Source organism: Chelonia mydas, chromosome 14 (assembly GCF_015237465.2).
Source record: "Chelonia mydas isolate rCheMyd1 chromosome 14, rCheMyd1.pri.v2, whole genome shotgun sequence".
In the NCBI taxonomy this organism is placed as follows: domain Eukaryota; kingdom Metazoa; phylum Chordata; order Testudines; family Cheloniidae; genus Chelonia; species Chelonia mydas.
In genome coordinates this window covers 38,915,714-38,936,208 of record NC_051254.2, presented here as the reverse complement: position 1 = coordinate 38,936,208, position 20,495 = coordinate 38,915,714, and the positions used below count along the sequence as shown (strand labels likewise).

Genomic DNA, 20,495 nt, shown 5'->3' with positions numbered 1-20,495 from the left:
GTGAGGGGCTCTTGGGGGCTGTTTGCAAATGAAATCCCCCTTTGGAGATATCCTCTCCCCCTGTTTCTGCCTCTCCCCACACAGACAGGGGAAGCCACCGAGGAACCCTAATGCCACTCACTTGCTCTCAGTGATGGTATGATGGATGGCGGATATTCAGGGTCAGCAGACGTCCCTCGCCCTCCTCCTCACTCCCCAAGCCCAAGGCAGGCTGGAGAGGGTGGTGACCTCAGGAGTTACCCTGCCCGGCCAGCAGGCAGGGTGATGACACGAGGGCGATCGACTGGCTGTGAAAACAAGAGTCTGTCTTATTGCCAAGGGACGGAGAAACTCAGCCAGCAGCAGGGGGGGTGCAGAACACTGCCCTCGTGCGGAGGTGACAGCGCCTCCAGGATCCTGACATCCCAGCACTTCCAGAGACCAGGAAATAAGGTGTGAACATTTTCATGGAAACCGTTTTCTGTCAGAAAATCCATTCAGGCAAAACCACTTTGTTTCTTGAAATCATAACAAGTAAGATGAAAATTCTTTGCAAAAATATTTGTTTGCAAAAGAAGAGCATCTCCTGTTTGTCACAGGGCATTAAACTGTCTCGTCGTACACAAAGGGGAGACACGACGCTCTGGAAAATTAGACGAGATGCTTCAGTCTGAGCTAAGTAGTTGCTGCTCTTCACAATTTCAAAAGAATAAAATGCAAATCAAATCGAATCTTAGGTCATAATCTGCTATGGCTCAGTGTGATAGGACACCCCCTAGTCTGCACTGCTCCGAGTGACACTCTTCAGTGGATACCCATGGTGAGGTAGGTGGGAGAGGATTGTTATTCGTACTTGACAGAAGGAGAAACGAAGGCTGAGAAAGGAGCAGGGACTTGTTTGAGAGGATCATGAACTGCTCCGAGACAATGAATGGAGAGCAGCATCCACATTGGTCAAACATCTAACTGGTTGTGACTTATTTGCTTGGTCATAAAAGAGAACAAGAAAGACCAGAGTTTCCTCCCTGTCAATAGCCCCCTCCTCAGCCAATCACGGTTGAGACTTTGAGGGCTGCGAGGCTAAGAGGTCTCACCAAATAGCCCAAAGAATGGCCCTGGTCACCACTGAGGGGATCACTCTCGGAGCACTAGTCCAGTCTCACCTCTCTGTGAGGGCCTCCCACAACCCCTTGGCCCCCGCTCCACGCACAGAGCTCCTGGTGGTGGGAGGAGAGCAGAGGAAAAGGACAAAGGAAGCAAGAAGAGAAAGGTAGGAGGGACAGAGCAAAAGGGAAAACAAAAAGGAGAAACCCCAATGTCCCCAGTCATTCTAAGGGACAAAGTCCTAGGTCGGAAATAAAATACTGCCCCCACAATCTAATGTTTTCCTTTCCTAAAAATCAGCCGGCACCTGATGGATCAGACTGAACAAGTTCCAAACCTCTCCGAGGCTCTTACCTTCTCTACGGGGACGTCTGTTTTCGAGCAAAACCACGAAAAGAAAAGGAGAAAACTCCGAAGAGGGTCCTCCTTGCGCTCACGTACGTGCAAGTGAATGCTCTCTCAGTCCTCCAGGAGAGACCTCGAGAAGGAGACGTGCTGAAGCAAAGCCTCAGGGATCTCCGAGGTTGCCCCTGTCCTGCACCCCTGTCCTGCCTGGCTGATGTCAAGATCTCTCTGTGAGGTCATCGCCTCCCCACCACCTTTGTCCAATAGGCTGAGGTCCTGCCAAAGGCCCTTGTGATGTCACTGCCACACCCACCCCTCCCCTGCAGTGCTGATGTCCTGCCCCTGTCCAGCCACACTGGATGTTTGAGCTGCTTCCCCTGGATCATCCCACGCAATGACTCTTCCTTGTGGGGATGACACCGACCACACAGTAGAACACAGAGGTTCTTCCCCAGGCCGCAATTAGCTTTTCACAAGTTAGGAGATTTTCTGGCCAGAAGGAACCGTTAGAGCATTTAATCTGATCCCCTGCGTATCCTAAGGCCTCCTGTATATCAGAAGAGCTGGGCTTTTCTTTTACTCAAACATTTTCCAGGAAGGCATCTAGTCTTTATTCGAAGAGATCAAGAGATGGAGAAGCCATCATTTCTCTTGGTACTTTGTGCCAAGGACGAACCACCCTCTGACAAATCTGGGTCTTATTGTCATTATACTTTTTCTGATTTCTGCTTCCATCCATGGGGACTTGTCATGCCTTTCTCTGTGACATAAAAGAGCCCTTTTATACTCAACACTTTCTCTCCATGAAGTCAAGCAACTCACCTCTCATTTGTCTTTTGTATCTACTAAACAGATTGAGCTTTTTCAATGTCTCATTAGAAGGCATCATCCCCATCTCTCAATTTCGAATCTTTTCTGTACCCTCTCCAATTGTTTTAACATAATATTCAAAATGTGGACACAAGAACTGGATTCAACATTCCAACGTCAGTCTCAGCAATGCTGTTTCACTTCCCTTTCCATCCTCACCACTCTATCCATCCAAGAATGGCTTTAACCTTTTTACCACAGTTTCACATTGACAAACCATGCTGAGCAGCTCGTCCACTATGGCCCCGAAATCCTTTTCAGGGTCACTGCTTTCCAGCGGATTGTCCCCCATTCTGTAGGGTGCCACCTGACTCCTTTGTTACTGGACGTATGGGGTTGCATTTGGCTTTATTAAAACCTAATGATTTAGTAAGTATTTTAGAAGAACTAGCCCATTAGAGAGAGAATCATGAATTACTCAAAGACAATGAATGGAGAAAAGCGGCAAGAGCAATCAAATACATATTTGGTTATGGCCTATTTCCTTGGTCTTAAAAGAGTAACAAGGTCCTGAGCCTCCTCCCTCACAGTAGCCCCAAGCTCCCCCAATCAGCATTGAGACTCTGAGAAGCAGAAAGCTGAGAGTTCTCACCACATGTCCCGGGTCACCACCGGAGGGAGGCACTCTTAGAGCACCATTCCAGCCACATGTCTTTGGGAGGGCCTCCCGCAATGAGAGTTGGAGAGCAAACCCCCCCCCGCTCCCGCTCCGTCCCCAACTCCACACGCACAGACAGGTCCTGGTGGTGAAAGGAAAGCAGGGGAAAAGGACAAAGATGCAAGAGAAGACAAGAAAGGAGGGAGAGACAGGAAAAGGGAAAACAAAAAGGAGAAATCCCCATGTCCCCAGTAATTCTAAGGGACAAAGTCCTAGGTCGGAAATAAAATGCTGCCCCCACAATCTAGTGTTTTCCTTTCCTAAAAATCAGCCGGCACCTGATGGATCAGACTGAACAGGTTCCAAACCTCTCCGAGGCTCTTACCTTCTATACAGGGACGTCTGTTTTCGAGCAAAACTACTAAAAGAAAAGGAGAAAACTCCGAAGAGGGTCCTCCTTGCGCTCACGAACGTGCAAGTGAATGCTCTCTCAGTCCTCCAGGAGAGACCTCGAGAAGGAGACGTACTGAAGCAAAGCCACAGGGATCTCCGAGGTGGCCCCTGTCCTGCACCCCTGTCCTGCCTGGCTGATGTCAAGATCCCTCTGTGAGGTCATCGCCTCCCCACCACCTTTGTCCAATAGGCTGAGGTCCTGCCAAAGGCCCTTGTGATGTCACTGCCACACCCACCCCTCCCCTGCAGTGCTGATGTCCTGCCCCTGTCCAGCCACATTGGATGTTTCAGCTGCTTCCCCTTGATCACCCCACGCAATGAGCGTTCATTGTGGGCTCAAGCCGAACACAGTAAAACATCAGAGGCTTCTCCCCATGCAACGCTCAGTTTTTCATAAATTAGCAGACTTTATGGACAGAAGAGACAATTAGAGCGTGTCTTCTGACCCCCTGCATATCACATGCTTTCTGTAGAGCATAGGAGCTAGTTTTTGACTACACACGTTCCAGAAAGGCATCTAGTCTTCATTAGAAGACATCAAGAGGTGGAGAATTCCCACCACTTCCCTTTCTAGTTTGTTCCTTTGGTGATTCATCCTCACGGTTGAATATGTGTGCCCTCCTTCTCATATGAATTGGTCTCTTTTGAGTTTCCAGCCACTGGGTCTTGTTATGCTTTTCTCTTATAGATTAATGAGCCCCATAATACCCGATAGTTTCTCTCCATGAAGTCACTTCAACACTTCAATGACGTCACCTCCCGATCTTTTTTATCATCTAAACAGGCTGAGCTCTTTCAATAGCTCACTCGCAGGCATTTTTCTCCAGCGCTCAAAATGTTTCATTGCTTTTTGCTGCCCCATCTCCAATATTTCCAAATCTTTTTTCAAAGGTGGACGCCAAAACTGGATGCAGTATTCCATGATCAGTCTTCCGCATGGTGTGTCACCTCCCTATGCGCCTCACTGCTCTTTTCATACATCTAATGATGGCTTTAGCCCCGTTCACCACAGCATCACCCTGGGTGCTCTTGTTGAATGGCTTGCCCAGCATGGCCCCGAAATCCTCTTCACAGTCAGTGCTTTCCTGGATACACTTCCCCATTCTGTAGGTGTGGCCTGCATGCTTTGTTGCTAGCTATAGGACCCTTCCTTTGGGTATTTTCAAACTGGTTTTCTTTGAATGGGTCCAGCTTCTCAAGGAATCCGATTGCTCTGTGTCACTGCCCTCTCCTCCTCATTCATTACCACTCTGCTAGTATTTTATCACCCACCAATGTTAGCAGCAGTGATTTTTTATTTGGGTTGCATTTCATTGATATTTATTTTCAAGAATTAGTCCTTGAGAGCCTCTTGATATCCCTAGTGCCCAGAACCTGCTCCACACAGCTCAGCGAGAAAAGGCCGCCCAGCTCAGCTTCTGCCATAGGGACTAAGCACAGAACAAACTTAGGAGCTTGTGTCATCCATAGCTTCTGAACAACTTGTGTCATCCATAGCTTCTGAACAACATGTGGGGGTCATCAGCTTACAAATACACTCTAGACTGGTAGCATAGACAGGCCCCAAATGTATCTAAGTGTCCCGCCTTGAAAAACAGGAGAGAAAAAACAGAACCTTGAGTAGCTTTATTTTATAGTCGTGGAAACTGAGGCACACAGAAGCAAAGAGATTTGCTCATGGTCAAAAAGCCAGGAATAGAAAACGGCAGATCTGCTGATAGTCAGTCCTGGGCCCTAGCCGTGTTTGTCCTGGCCTCTCTGCTTCAGCTCCAGCAACAACCCGAGTCGAGGTTTTCTTCTTCTCCGTGTCCTTTAACTTCACGTCACTGCAGAAGAAAGATTGTTTCTGACCAGCTGGCTCTAATGCATGGAGATGTCTTTCCAGAAGACGTGCTCTGGCTCAGTCACATGTCGTGGGTTTCCTGGAGGAAGCGCTCGGTGACGTTCTAGGGCCTGCGTTACACAGAAGATGGACAGAATGGTCCTTTCTGACCTTCATTTTTTTCTTTCGCTCGGAGGATAACGCTGGACATTTTCTCTCATTCACTTTCCTTTGGAATAATTTCAATCCAGTCCAAAGGATTTCCTCTTCCATTGTGTCTTCAGCACCTTTCCTAGCAAACAGTTCCTGTTCGAGCACAGGTTTCCAGTTTCAGGCTGTCCCAGGGTGAGATGGCCATGAAAGGGGTAGTAGCTCAACTGAACCTATCCCCAGGTGAAGGGAATAGTTACGGGATTCACGTGAGAAGGAGCAGCATGTAACTAGGATCCAGGCCTTTTGGGCGATATAAGAATAGCCTGTGCTCAGCCAGGAGAGAGACCCGCAATGGGAGCAGGCCTGGGAGGGGCTTGGATAGTCCTTTCAAGGCAGTTTGGGTACACAGTAGGGGATGGAACAGCCAAGCTGCTAGGGTTGGGAGCTGGGCCTCCTGGCAGTGTCCAGGAACGAAAGCACAGCATCTGCCAGGAAGGGAGTCCCCACAGAGGGACATCATAATCTCCCAGGGAGGGAAAAGGCTCTCACTGCCATTTCTTAACTTCATAGGGTGTTCTCCTGCTCCGCCAACCCCACCCATATTTCAGCATCTCCAGGTGCCTGAGGGAGCAGGAACCAGAGGCCATCCTGCAGCTGGGACAGAGATGGAGGTTGAGGACCTACCTGCCCATGGAGACCATGGTGCAGGACAGCCCTCAGGACATGCGAATGCAGCTCCAGATCTGGGAGCAGCTTCCCTTTGCTGGCATGGGACCTTGCAGGTTGTGGGGAGTGAGACAGGCACTAACTGTTGGTAATCCTCCGTGGGATCAGAGGGTAATGGTATGTAGAAAGTGGTGTTGGAGAGCTTTACAAAAACTAGGCAAGCCATGTACAACACACACTTTGCTTCTCTACAAAAGAAAAAGGACACTAAACGATCTAAACTACTACAAGCCACAAGGGGACACAACAGTGGTTCCTTTAACCCACCCAGCAATATTGTTAATCTATCCAACTATAGTCTTAGCCCAGCAGAAGAATCTGTCCTATCTCGGGGCCCCTCCGTCTGCCTCTCCACCCCCACGAACAGGATACAGTTCTGTGGTGACCTAGAATCCTATTTTCGACGTCTCTGACTCAAGGAATATTTCCAACACACCTCTGAACAACATACTAACCCACAGAGAGCTTCCTACCAAGACTACAAAAAGAAGGATTCTGGGTGGACTCCTCCTGAAGGTCGAAACAACAGACTGGACTTTTACATAGAGTGCTTCCGCCAACGTGCACGGGCTGAAATTGTGGAAAAGCAACATCACTTGCTCCGTAACCTCAGCCGGGCAGAACACAACGCCATCCACAGCCTCAGGAACAGCTCAGACATCATAATCAAAAAGGCTGACAAAGGAGGTGCTGTCGTCATCATGAATAGGTCGGAATATGAACAAGAGGCTGCTCGGCAGCTCTCCAACACCACTTTCTACAAGCCATTACCCTCTGATCCCACTGAGGGTTACCAAAAGAAACTACAGCATCTGCTCAAGAAACTCCCTGAAAAAGCACAAGAACAAATCTGCACAGACACACCCCTAGAGCCCCGACCAGGGGTCTTCTATCTGCAACCCAAGATCCATAAACCTGGAAATCCTGGACGCCCCTTCATCTCAGGCATTGGCACCCTGACAGCAGGATTGTCTGGTTATGTAGACTCTCTCCTCAGGCCCTACGCTACCAGCACTCCCAGCTATCACTTCAATCTCTCTGGTCACTCTCCAGGGAACTTCCCACTCCGAGACCCTAGACACTGTGGCCTGTAAATGCAGGTGGGGAATTAATGACTGACCTCGGTGGCGTTCAGACTATGTCCTGAAGCATGGGATTGGGCCAGAGGGACAGCTAGCGCTGGCCACGGTGTCTAGGGTCTCAGAGTGGGAAGTTCCTTGGAGAATTCCACCGGGTGGGAGACTCAGCTGTGGAGGGAGGGGGCGGGCAGGAGCATCTCATCAACCCAAGATTGGAATAACTGAAGTAATGTTCCTTTTACACGGAGCCTCAGCTCCTTGGAACCTCTGCAAACGCTTTAGCCACGTAGGAGTATCCTTGGATGGCAGTGGGAGGGCTCAGGTGTGTAAATGTTTGCAGGATGGGCGCTCAGGGCAGTCCCTGACACCAGGACAAAGTGGATGTGAAGTGCCACTGTCTGGATTTGGGAGCCTGCCTGCACACCGAACTCACTCGGCGCTGGGTGCATGACTGCAAGGCGCTGGGCCGGGGAAAATCAGCCCTGGGTGGTTATTTCGAGTAGAAAACCAGAGCCACTTCTGGGGTCTTTCAGCTTCTAATGCCCTTTCCCTTCTGCAGCTGGATTTCAGCCTTTGATAAAATCCCTCTCAATGACAAGTCAGTGCCATAAATCACTGGACTGGGTGCAGGAATCAGTAGGTGACGTTCTCTGGCCTGGGTTATGCCAGGGCTCAGACTAAATTATTGTTCCCAAAACTTTTAAAAGCTGAGCCCCCTCCTCAAGGCAAAGAAACCAATCATGCCCCTCACCCGTCAGCAATGTGTTAGCGACCCCACCCCCCATTTTCATGGATACATCTTCAAACCCCACCCTTCCCACCACGGCTAGCCCTTCCCCACACTTCAGGAGACGCTGGGGTAGATGATCCTAACCGTCCCCTCTAACCTTAAGACCTGAGGGACCCCATCCCAGAGCATCTTAAAAATCACAGTTCCCAGACTCTGGAACAGGGGTTGCTTCGCCGGGCTCACCTTTCTCCCTCCGTCAGGTTGGCCGATGGGGATAATGAGCCTGGAGATCTCATTCCCGCTGCTCTGAGTGGTGCCCATGTGCGCACGACCCAACTCAGCTCTTACTGTATCCCAGGAACGTCTTCATCTTCTGGGATCCTCATGGCAGCAGTGGGATGATTTAACGGACTCCCTTAGTTATGGGGCCTTTCTCTCTCTTTTGTTTCAGAGCCAGCGTCCTGGAATCGTCTCATGGTGCGTGGAGTGGTGGCAGTGGTGGGGGTGCTAGTCTCAGTATACCTATGTGGGTTTTGGAAAGGTAGAGGGAAAGCGTTTGCCTACTCGCGACTCGTCTTCAGGAAGGTGCTGACTCATCCCTCCCAGCAGCCTGGAAGTCCGCAGGATTCACAGGAATCTGAGCTCCCCGCAGTGCGTGACAGGGACGGGGACCAGGCCCAGGGAACCAGAAACAGGAATCGAGACCCAGCCCTGGAGAATGGTGAAGGAGACCTGCTCATGGAGGACAGACGCTTCACCCAGGAACCCAGAGAAAGGGACCCATTAGGTGGGGACACGGGTGTGGCCCAGGAAACTGGAGTAGCATTGCCAATCCTCCAGGATGACCGGGAGTCTGCAGGAATTCAAGATTAGTTTTTAATTAAAGATCATGTCATGTGATAAAATCTTCAGGAATCCGTCCAATTAAAATTGGCAACCCTAAAGCGGAGTGGCGGGGAGGGACCCATTAAATGGAGACAGACTTGGGCTGGGGAACCAGCTAGAAGAGCTGATCCCTCTTACGGTGCCCCTCAATGGTGGGGACTAGACTGGGCGAAACTTTTCATCTAAACCAATTTTAGGGGAAAAATGCAGATTCAGCAGTTTGCGAATTCGTATCCGGTCTGCTGAATTGTTCACGTCCAGACCCTTCCCCCAGTTCTTAAAAAGTCGAAGCATTTCGTTTAGACACTTTCCAGACAAACCATTTTGATTTTTCATCTTGAAACAATTTTTTGTTTAAAAATGTCCTTCAGTTTTATTTTAAAAATTCAAAAAGTTACAACCCTTGAAATGTTCCTGCGTTTTGTTTTATTTTTAAGCTTTTTGGTTCATCAAAAATTTGGAAAAAATTTAGTTTTGTCCAACCTGAAACCAGTTTTTTTCCATCTCTTTTTTTGGAATTGCCAGCGACCAAAAACTTCTGTTTGCCCAGCTCCAGGGGCGGGTGAGGATTTTAGCGGTAATATTGTGGGTCTCTGAGTCTCCTTGTTGCTCAAAGTTTTCTTACTGTTACAAATGAATTTGGGATGAGGGCAGGATGGGCAAAAGCTTCCTAAAAGCCAAACTGTGGCCCAGCCCCTGTGCCACCCCTTCTCCTCGAGGTCCGGCCCCTCAAACTGCCCCTTTCCCTGAGGCCCCCCCTCATGCCGCCTTTCTCCCTGAGCTCCCACTTCACGCCGCCCCTTGCCCCCAAAACCCGCCCCCACACACACATTCCCACTCCACGTTCTCCACGTTCTCTCTCAAGTGGGCAGAGAAATCCAAAATGTTTTTTTTTAAACGGGAACTTTTTTCAAATGATCAATGTAATCCAAAGTGGCATTTTTAGTTCAAAGGTTGCATTGTGAGTGTAAAACCATTTTGAACCAGCTCTATTACTGTATAACAAGATGAGTTTATTTTTCATGCTGCATTGTTTGGGCCAAGTTCCAAGTGGCATTTCAGTTTTTGCACAGCTCTTCTCTTCTTGCGTCTGCACCTCTCATAAACTGTGGCCTTAATCTTGGCCCTGGAAACCCTTACGTGCATCTTTAACTGTAAAGACTGCTGTGAATAATTCCATTTCAATGGGACAACTCTGAGGTCGGGTTTACGCTACGGCCCTATATCGGTGTAACTACGTCACTCATTTATTTAATTTTCTTTCTTTTATTTGTGAAAGTTCTTGAGAGCTTAAAGCAGGTAAAATACATGAACAGGTTCGGACAGTCCAAGTTTATCAGTGCAAAGTGACAGCAGAGATGTGGTATCTGCTAGTTTTCCACAAGTCTCTCAGGGTTACCCAGGATAACTTTGGGGATCTCTGTCTTGCATCGGGAATGTTCCCTGAAAGTGTCCAAACAGCTCAGAGATACGGAACCATTCCCTGGATCCATTCTTAGAGCTGTCTTCCCCGGAAAGCAGTCTGGCAAGCGTTCCTGTCAGCTCTTTGCTAAGTTATCTGCAAAACCCTAGAGTTTTCAGGTGCCTAAGTAGCCCCTGGAATCATGGTGAAATTATCCTCCCCGCCACCACCAAAATTTGAAATGGTGCCCCTGAGTGCACGGGACCCTACCGTGCTCCCCCAGAGGAGCTGCATTGACAGGCAACTCTGCAAGTTCTCTGCATGCCTCTGCAAGTGACCCCCATGCCTCTCCATTTCCTTGGCCACATGTATCCTGTCCCCATGCTGGCGGCTAATCCAGACAAAGAGGGAAAGAGCTCACCACTGCGACCACCTGAGGGATGGTGTTGGGGTGAGATCAGCTGGTCAAAGCAGGCAATAGGGACAGAATCGGAGACTTGAAGCTCCTCGAGTGACCTCTGACCTTTCCAGACCTGCCCTTCAATCAGACACAGCGATTGTAAAGTTGAATGTGATAGTAACTAGAGCCATTTTAAACCCTTCACCACACAAGACAAAGCCCTTAGGATTCATCATTAATGATTTATTTCTCCTCCCCTGGATTCCTGCAGCCACCAGCCACCTTGGAGCTTTCCCTCGTCTCTCCCACGCTGGGCTCACTTGATGGCAGGAGCTCAGCGGAGGGTCCAGCTTTGCTCTTTCGCTTCCATTCTTCACGTCTTTGGGTGGCTGCATTTGCAACTGAGCAGCCTGATGGAAACACTGAGTCCTCTGTCTCGGCAGGCAGGCCCAGCCGCCAAAGCCAAAGACTCCCTGAGAACAGGGGGAGGTTCGCCCGAACTCTCAGGAGTGGAGGCTGGGCCCAGAGGGTAGGGTTACCAATTTTGAAATTTCAAAAAAGAGGACACTCCGGGGGTGGGGAGGGAGGAGTTGTAGCCCTGCCCCCTATCTACTCCCTCCCACTTCCTGCCCCCTGACTGCCCCCCACAGAACCGCCAACCCATCCAACCCCCCCTGCTCCTAGCCCCCTGATCGCCCCCTCCCAGGACCCCGCCCTCTATCTAAGCCTTTCTTCTCCCTGTCTCCAACTGCCCCCTCCTGAGACCCCCCCACCCTAACTGCCCCCCTAGAACTCCATTCCCTACCTGTCCCCTGACTGCCCCGCCCCCTATCCGCACCCCCGCCCCCTGACAGACCCCCGGGTCTCCCACACCTATCCAACCACTCCCTGTCCCCTGACTGCCCCCACAGAACCCCCGACCCATCTAATCCCCCCTGCTCCCTGCCCCTGACTTTGCCCCCGAACCTCCGCCCCATCCAACCCCCCCTTCTCCCTGTCCCTTGTCTCCCCCGACCCCTCTCCATATGCCCACCCCCTGACAGGCTCCCCCCAGAACCCCTGACCCATCCAACCCCTCCTGCTCCCTGTCCCCTGACTGTCCCTTGGGACCCCATGCCCCTTCTCCAGCCCCCCGGCCCCCATACCCTGCTGCTCAGAGCAGTGTGTCTGGGGTGCGGAGCCAGACACAGTGCCGTGCTCCCCCGCAGAGCGCGCAGCTCCCCCTGCCCCGCCCCCAGAGTGCTCAATTGGGAGGGAAATCCCGGCCCTTTGGAGAGTTTTACAAATTCCTCCCGGAGGGCGATTGAAAACCCCAAAAGCCGGACATGTCCGGGAAAATCCGGACGCATGGTAACCCGACCACAGGGACTCCAGGATCTGCAGCTGCTGCCACCTCTATGGTGAATCCTCCGACTCATCACCAACCAGCTCTTCCCCATTCTGCCACCCGGCCCCACGGTCTGACCGTGCAGGAGAACAGAAACCCTTTGGGACAGCAGGAGAGTCTCCTCAATGCCGCACCCTTTGCATGGCTTCCCGCAGTCACCGGGAAACACGACTACCCTGCCCCAGGAGTCTCTCAAGGAGCTGCCGGCGCAGTCACTGGGCACCCACTCGTAATGGTCTCGGGCAGTGGCATTGCAGAGGGAGCTGAGCAGACCGTCCCTTCCGTGACTTCCTGAATTGCTGCCAGGACGGATTCTCCTCTGCGCTAGGGAGAGTCCCCGAGGAAAAGCAGCCGTGGTGCGGGAGGGGGCAAGATAAGCTCTCCCCCTGAGCCCTTGAATAGCAGGCAAGCAGGACTCTGGGAGCCAAGGGATCGGTGTGTCTTGCTGGGAGAGCAGAGCTGGAGAGCAGAAAAGGGCACTGGAGGAATTGTCGAAAAGTCAGAATCATGGCTGGGTCATGGGCAGCCAGACCTAGTGGTCAGAGGCGGAGTCCACACTCACAAGGCAGGAGTCGAGAGTCAGCTGGGTCAGGACGCTGGAAGAGCAGAAGCAAAAGACCAAATTGTGTTCAGCACCTCAAGTCAGATGAGTCACCCCGAGTCCGCATGCCAGGAAATCAAGCCTGGGGAGCGGGAGCAGGAACAGCCAACACACGGTCCAGAGCCGGGGAGGAGCTCGGGTGTTCAGACAGCTCCTTGTTCCTGCTGCTGGTTTAAGGAGGTCCCGGGGGCCGATTAGCTGTTCTGGGACTCTGCCAATAGGTCCTCAGGGATGGAGCCTCAAATTGGGTCTGGACTTCGTCAGTCCTAGGTAAGCAGTTTTTCGTAGGCTTCCAGGTGGCGTGCTGGAGGGTGGCTGCTCCCAGGAACCCTGGAGACCCGGGTTAATGACCCGGGGGTCATGACAGTGACTGATCTCTCCCCGCTCAAACCTGCTGCATGAAAGAGTCTCCAGGGTCCCAGACGCATCCTCTGAGAATAAAAAAACACAGTCATGAGGACAAATAGGCTAGGGAACAGGAGCCCCCTCTTTGTTGCAACAGCCCCAAGTGCCCGGAAGAGTGGACGGTTCTTACCTCCAGGAAATGCCTGGGATCTTCCATCTAAGCCTCATTGGGACCCCTGTTTCTTGGTCTGACAGGATGAGATCGTCTGTCTCCACTGCTCCCTGCGCTGGGCTGGCTGCAGCACACATCTGGGTAAGAGGCTGGGCCAGAGAGATGTTACAGTCAGGGTCCAGGCAGCCCAGAAGGAGAACAGAGGGTCTGAAACCAGAAGACGAAGCAATCAAATCAGCGGATTGGACAGAGAAGTTTTCTACCCTACAGGGACATCAAAGAAGGTCTGTTAGGAAAGCTGAGATGTTAGTCTGGAAACTGCTAAGGCAAAGATTGTGACTTGTTAAGATTCCGTTTTAGTCACTACAAAGTGTGTTGTGTTTTCTTTGTCTGTTTGAAATTTGTCTCTTTCTCTTGCTTAGTCTCACTTAAATCTCTTCTTTGTTACTGTGCTTCCCAAAGCACCTCAGTGTCGTGTGTTCGAGTGAAGTTTGAGTCTCCAGCCTACCCAAGAGGCTGAGCTGTGCCCTGTCTCTCTGAAGGTAGCGAATAATTTCTGAGCGGTGCTGGGCCCAGAGTCCAAGGGCAGTTCACCAGACATCTCCTGTGAAGCCCAAAGAGACCAAAGGAGCAGGAGAGATTCAGGCCCCACTGACCCATGGGAACTTCCCACAGAAGAGGCTACACAGGGCTCCAGACACAGCCAGCAGGATCCCTCCCACAAGCTGGGCCATGTCCTTCCCCTCCCAGCCCCACAGCTTCCTCCCCACCCCAGCCTCAGGAACCCCTCCCACCTCCCTGCTCTCCCCACCCACTCTCCAATACCAGGCTGTTTCCAGAATGGAACCAGGTGCGTCCCAGAGTTCACTCACCGCTAGATGCTGGCCAGGCCTCGTGTCACCGCTTTCTCGCTGGGCTAGCAACCCCGCTGATACTCACGCTTGCAGTTTGTTGGCTGGGAACTCAGCCCCCCAACCAGGTGACTGTCCTCTAGTCCACTCCTTCCTGGGTCGTGCTCCTTCCAAACAAAGTCCAAAAATGTCTTGAACAGAAACAAGGCCTTCCACCCTTGTGGGGAGCTCTTCCTCGGCCTGATTTCGGCTTGGCCTGCCCTTCTTGGGTTTCTATGGTCTTCTATGTCCCCTTCCTTAGGGTCGGTGAGAGAACCCAGTCCTACCCTGGACTCCAGGTTTTGGCCAGAGGCCGTCTACTGAGCAGCTCGGTCTGCTTCTGTACTTTTGCTGCTGTTTCCCCTCGTTTCCTCTCAGGTGGGCTCACTTGGTCATCAACTTGGCCTAGCCCCAGGCTTGGCAGCCACAGGCCAAGCCACCCTGTTAGATACCCTCCTCCTTCAAATCTGGTCCAGCCCGGCTGACAGGTTTGCTGAGAGGATGGTGAAACCCCATTGCTGATCAGGAGGAGGTCAGAGTCTGTTCTCTAGGAGGCCTCCATTTCCGCTTCCACTAGCCCCGCATTTACAGTGAGACAGAGCAGTACCTGCAGCAGGGAGCGGGACTTGCTGAACAGGGAGGGGAACCTTTCAGAGCATCAGACGAGCCACAGCCCTTGCAGCGCCTCGGGCATCTGGTGCAAGTGCCTGATGATGTGAAGCTGGCCCATGATCTTGGCTGTGACATCCTCGTGCTGCAGGGGAACGGGAACATGTCAGAGACTGAGACGCTCCCCAGGAATCAGGGAGGATTAAGGGCACCTGGAACCAGCACCATCATTTCCACCCAGCAGCTGCTCATGTCTGAGTGGTGGATTCACCCTCCCGACCCCCAGGATGGAGGCTTGCTGTCCTCTCTAGTGATCTCAAGTGCCAACCCCCCTCCTTGTCGGGTGAGCTCCTGCCACCTCCCCATCAGTGCCCCTGACAGCTGTTCCACCTCCAACCCACCTGGGGACACCGCTCAAGTTCGGAGAACCCTCTCCTCCACCCCTACCTCCATCCCCACCCAGGTAGGGCAGGGAGGGGGCTGTAGCAGGGTGGCGGGGGGCAGGAGGGATTCTGGCAGCAGTGAAGTGGGATGGGGAGAGGTTGAGACCTTTCCCCAAGTCACCCCAGTGACAAAAGCTGAAGCCACAGGATGGCAGCCCTGGTGAAGGGGGCAGGTCAGCAGCCCCTGCTGACTGAATCCTCCCAATGGCTCGAGAGCGGGTCCAGCCCTACCAGCAGCAAGACCAGCTTCCCACGCCCATGTGCCTCAGCCCTTCCTGGTCAGTCGCCATCTCCAGTCAGTCCTTGGCCTCCCAGGCTGCCAGGGATGGGAGCGACTCTCGATGGTGGCTCGGGTGACATGGACACTAGGCCATGGGGAAATGGGTGCAGCTCTGTGGGGCAGGAAAGGTTCCCAGAGGGTACTTAGGGGACTCTCCTGTCCTTCCCAGGAGTGATAGCAGAGCACCACATCCTAAGAAGAGAAGTCCATGAAGTCCAGAAGTCCCCACTAGGCTCCTTGCTATCAGGCCAGCGAATGGCGATCGGATGGGAATGAGGTCCTGGGCCCCACCCCAAGCTCCTGAGTGGATTGCAGCTGCTTACCGTGACCCCCATCAGTTGCTGGGCTTCCCCCAGGAGGGAGTAGACGAGCACCAGCCCAGCCTGGCTGACTCGTAGCAGGGGGTCGTGGATGGCCAGCACTGCTGTCTGCAGAAAGGATCTTTTCTGCCCATCGCAGAAGAATTTTCCAAAGACCTAGAACCAAGAGGACACGAGGCTCGAGCAGATTGCCCAGAGCCAGCCTCCAAGTCCTGGCCGTACAATGGCATCACCGTCTAGTGCCCCAAAGGGCGGGGAAGAGAGCTGCTGTGGCCAAGGCAGTTCATTCCCCAGGAGGCTTTCAGGGTCCCAGGGCTCAGGGAAGCCCCTTTAGCAAAAGGTGGCAGGTGCTTAGGGACCAAAGCCTCCAGTGGCTCTTTCGGGAGGGCAATTTCTGGCAGGGGCCAGGATGGGCTGGAAATGGATCTCTAATGTGTGTGAGCAGGCCCACTCTGCTGTGCAGGGCACAGAGACGACAGGGGACCCTGTGTTGCTCCCAGCAGAGAGATCTCCTGCATCTCAGCGGCTAGAGGAGTGTGTGTGTGTTGTGGGGGGTGAGGGGGTTGGAGCTGACAGCCAAAGGTCTCTTCACCCCAGCTTAGTGATTTCTCTCGTCGCTGGGAATGGCCTCTGCAGCTCCTTGGTTTCTTCAAGGGGAATCCAACCTGCAGCCTGACAAGGACAAGGAGACTCATGGCCCAGTCCCCATCCCAGACACTCCTCGGAGACTTTTCTTCCGCTGCAGCAATTCAGCGTGTGTGAGGCGGGACAAGCTCACACAGTCTCTCTCATGGAGCGTCTGTGGAGCAGCGTTCTGCAGATGCCCTTGTCGATCCAGGAGCCACTCCAAGGCCTCCTCTGTGATGTTGTGGAAATCACCCATTTCACCTTTGACTCCAGTCTGGGGGCACTGTGTTACGGTGTGTTCGAAGGTTTGGATATTCTCACCACAGTTGTGAGACGGGGGCGGGGGGGGTGTCTTTGATTTTCTACTTGTGCAGCAAGTAGCCGCAACTTGGGTCAGTGACAATGTGCTTCTTTGGAACAGTGGCTGAGGTCCAGATACTCTGCCATTCCCTGGCCAGGTCTGGAGACATGAGGGGGGCGCATGTGGTCCATATTGGCTCTGGAGCTCACTGTGTCCCCTACCCAGTTCCCAGGTTGGGGCATTCTGCTTCCTGACTGGCAATGGAATTGGGCAAAGCCCACCTCCTTTCTCTGCTTCTACAGGGTGCAGGGAATTAAACAAGGGTCTGATCAAGCAATCGTGACTGACTGACCCAGTGCTCTCCTCTCAGACACTTGGGGATCAGCCAGGGGGACAAGGAGCAGAGAGACACCCAGAGCCATAATCCTATATTAACTCACCCACCCGGGGATCCTCCTTATGCCACGTAGCAATGCAGCCATGTAAGACACTCAAATCACGGCAACTAGCGAGGTTCCAATGTGGGACCTTTAGCACCAGCCTGTCCCACTGGTTGCTGGATGAGGAACTCTGAACTGGAAATAAGGAGTGGGCTCTTTTCCTGTCTCCAGGAGGCATCCACTGCAGGGAACCCAGCCAGCCCCACTCCCTGAGCTGTGTCATGCCCTGGCACAGTGCCCTTACCTCCCCAACTCTGGCTGTATTTTTGTAGCCCAACAGCCTTCTGTCCTGGTGCCAGTCATAGCACCAGAGATCTTCGGCGTCATGTATGGTCAGGCCTGGAAGAGAGAGAGAGAGACTTTTCTCCTTCTGGTTGCAGTTTCTGTGTCCTTCCAATCCCATTGGTGGCTCCACAGTGGAGTGGAGAAGAAGAGAGGCAGAGAGAGACTTGTCCTCCAGCTGGGGTCAGTCGGAGAGAAATGGTCTGGGGTCCCATTCTCCACCTGTGGTCACTCTCAGTCCCCTATTGGGTTCCGTGTCCCAGCTGGGTTCCTTACCCCTCTGTCGGAGCAGCAGCTGGTAGAGCCGGTAAGTCCCCTCCCTGGCCTGCCGGCTGATGTCCTTGTCCGGATCGCTGACAAATAGAGCCAGCTGGGCCACATGGTGCCCCATCCTGGGGAACTCGGCGGAGATCTAATGGAAGGGAGAGGAGAGGGGACTCCATCAGCATTTTCCTCTCAGCTCCCTGTCCCCCCTGGGCCAGAGGGCTCCTTCCCCTTAGCCCCTCTGCAGGAGATGCTGGGGGAGAGGAGCTTGAGATCGAGCCTTCATTTGCTCTGCTGCCAAGGGAGCCCGCAGCTGCTTTGGGATGCCAAGCAGGGGCTGGAGCATGGGCCCCTTAAAGGCCCAGGGACAACACTGAACCAGGACAAGAAGAACTTGACTCAAGCCGAGCTCAGTCCCTGCTCTGACCCTGCCTCCCCATGAAGAACCCTCCTAAGCCACAGCCCCGGCAGCAGCAGATCCTGCAGCCCGCCGGAGCCAGCCCGCCTCCGCCGGGAGCCAGCAAGCTGGGGTCGGAGCTCACTTACGTCAAACTCAGGGAGGGTGACTATGTATCTCAGCAGGGCTGTGCTGCTCCTGATGGCCCTGGCTCGCTCCTGGGACACCCTGGACACGACCCAGAAGTTGACATGCTGTGGGGAAAGGAGGCAGGTCAGACTCAATGGCCAGCTGCACCTGCTTTGCAAATGAGCCCCACGCCCCCAGCCCCAGGGGCCTGAGACATTCTGCGCAGGGGGGAATATCTCAGGCCTTGATGGCAGAGCTTTAGAAGGGGATTCTTTCCCCCAGGACACAGCTTGTACCTTGCAGGTCACAACTTGTCAGCATCTCTCTCGATTGGGACAATGTTCGGGGTCGGGGCTGGTCCCCTCCTCCCAGAACTCCTGATTCCTGAACAGTTCACCAGAAAGGAGACTGAACCCTCGCCCTTCCCTGCTACGCAAATCCTTGGGGGGGTGTAGGGAGTGACTGAGAGCACAATCCCCCCAGGAATTTCAGAGCAGATCAGAGGGAAGGGCTGATTCCCTGGGGTCCTCCTGTTTCTCTAGGAAGGAGCGTGTGCCTCTTCTCTGAGAACCATCTCCCAAATCTCATGGGGTGTGTGTGTTGGAGGGGTGGGGGAAGGGTGGGTTTTCAGACTCTCACTCCCCAAGACAGCCAGGAGCCCTGTGGTTCGTGCTCCGCAGAACTAGGCAGAGCTCTGGCTTGAAGTCCCAGCTCCTTCCTCTGTCCCTCAAGAAGGAAGGACCTGACACTGCATTGCACTGACCTCCCCAACCAAGGACGGCCCACTGGGGACCCAGCTAGGAGGACAGAGTAGAAAATGGATCTTCCAGTCTCTCCTTACCAGTCCCCCAAAGAGTTAAGGTAAAATGGGGCTCACCTCCAAGATGAAGTGGAGCCTGTCTGTGTCTGGGGACTCTGCCAGCAGATTCCCCAGCATGGCATCCAGGACCTCTGGGATGACTTTGTGCAGAGTCTGCAAAGCATGGGTCAGAGTTAGGGAACCTGAGCCTACACCTGCCACAGGATGGGAAGAGGGGTCTCTGGGAAGCACTGGGGAGACTCCCAAACACATCTCCTGGCCTCTCTCCTTCACATCCCACTGCAGGCAATTCGCAAGAATTGATGACCCCTGGACCTTTCATCCATGAGCTTAGCAGGTCTCTGCAGAGGGCCTTGTAGGCAGAAGAGTATGAAACAGCCAAGTTGCTATGGATGGAAGCTGGGCTTCTGGGCAAAACACGGCTTATGGAAGAAAGAAAAAAAGAAAGAAAGAAAGAAAGAAAGAAAGAAATCCCCCAGAGAGGGGTAATCTCTTCCCTGCTGGAGGGAAGGATCCAACCCTGCAGCTTGTTCCATCTCCGCTACCCCAGCGAATCAAGGGAGCAGGACCAAGAACCACTCTGGAAGAGGAGGAGGATGGAGGAGGAGGATGTACCTGGATGCCGGTGGTGTCCCTCTCCGTGCCCAGGGTGAAGACGGAGTGAAGGGCAGCTCGCAAGAGGTGGGTCTCTATGTCTGGCTCCAGAGCAGGTTTCATGGTGCTGGCAAGAGAGAGGAGCTGGTATTAGACTGTGCAGTACGGGGGTGGGACTGTCGCTAACACGGACACCAACCCACAGGGATATAGGCACAGGCTGGCGAGAATGGAAACTGAGGCACTGAGCTCGGGAATGACAAGGCCAAGGCGTCCCAGACAGACAGTGGCAGGACAGGAATAGCTCCTGTTCCCTGGAGCCTGCTGCCCCTCCTGTATCTGAGCCCGGGAGTGAGCCCCTCCCCAAGGCCCCTGTCATGTTATGGGAGTGAAAAGAAGAGCCCCGCCAGGAGAGAGTGACCCTTCCCACCCCACCATCTCTGCCAGAGGCGCCACTCTTGGGAGGTGACCTGGGCAGGACAGTGACGGTGACTCCCAGCCTTGGGCCTGAGCAGCACTGGGGTGAGGGGAGCCGGCGGGGTGGGGGGGTGGGGCTGTCTCGGTACCAGAGGTTGCCCACTGCAGCCAGGGAGTGGGCGAGGACGGCGCTGGGTGACGAGTCATCGGGAAGCTCCTCGATGAGCTCCTGTGAGACGCGAAGGAGACAAAGGAGCGTGTGAGATTCAGGCCCGACTGACACCTCCCAGTGAGGAGATGACACAGCCAGTGCCCCACATGGCCAGCAGGATCCCCCACCACCTCCCGCTCCCCCGATTCTTTCCTGCCCATCCGACTTGTCCCCCTTCCCGGATTCCTGCCCAGCTCACTCCCAATCCCCTTCTCTCCTCCTCCCTGTCAAAACTGCCCCCATTCAGCCCCATCCCGACCACCGAGCTGGGACCATGTGATTCCTTGTCCCCCACTCTCAGCTGCCATCCAGCCCCACAATTCCCCCCCTGCCCACTACCCACCAATCTCAGAATTTCTCCCAAGTCTTCAGCCCCAGCAATCCCTGCCCTCTGCTGCCCCCTCCAACACCACCCAGCCC

General features: G+C 53.5%; 2 protein-coding genes across 7 annotated transcripts in view; both read right to left on the bottom strand.

Moving 5' to 3' along the window:
• LOC114022341 (zinc finger protein OZF) overlaps positions 1 to 20,495 on the bottom strand; it is a 793,526-nt gene that overhangs the window by 80,706 nt on the left and 692,325 nt on the right. The gene's annotated exons all lie outside the window — the stretch shown is intronic.
• LOC119567557 (maestro heat-like repeat-containing protein family member 1) lies at positions 11,676 to 19,980 on the bottom strand. Its single transcript, XM_043528264.1, has 9 exons — positions 19,469 to 19,980; positions 18,911 to 19,006; positions 18,054 to 18,158; positions 17,520 to 17,655; positions 17,206 to 17,300; positions 15,597 to 15,749; positions 13,924 to 14,695; positions 13,070 to 13,258; positions 11,676 to 12,965 (listed from the first exon to the last, which is right to left on the bottom strand). Exons 1-7 carry the CDS (start codon positions 19,568 to 19,570, stop codon positions 14,600 to 14,602), a joined length of 783 nt encoding a protein of 260 aa, XP_043384199.1. The 5' UTR covers positions 19,571 to 19,980; the 3' UTR covers positions 11,676 to 12,965; positions 13,070 to 13,258; positions 13,924 to 14,599.

What these genes read in the sequence shown, in the direction of transcription:
- LOC119567557 (XM_043528264.1), bottom strand. Translation starts at nt 19,570, where the DNA reads ATGAAACCTGCTCTGGAGCCAGACATAGAGACCCACCTCTTGCGAGCT. An exon ending in GGGACACCACCGGCATCCAG is followed by an intron (nt 19,007 to 19,468) that starts GTACATCCTCCT and finishes CATGCTTTGCAG; the next exon opens with ACTCTGCACAAAGTCATCCC. An exon ending in GGCTCCACTTCATCTTGGAG is followed by an intron (nt 18,159 to 18,910) that starts GTGAGCCCCATT and finishes CTTTCCCCACAG; the next exon opens with CATGTCAACTTCTGGGTCGT.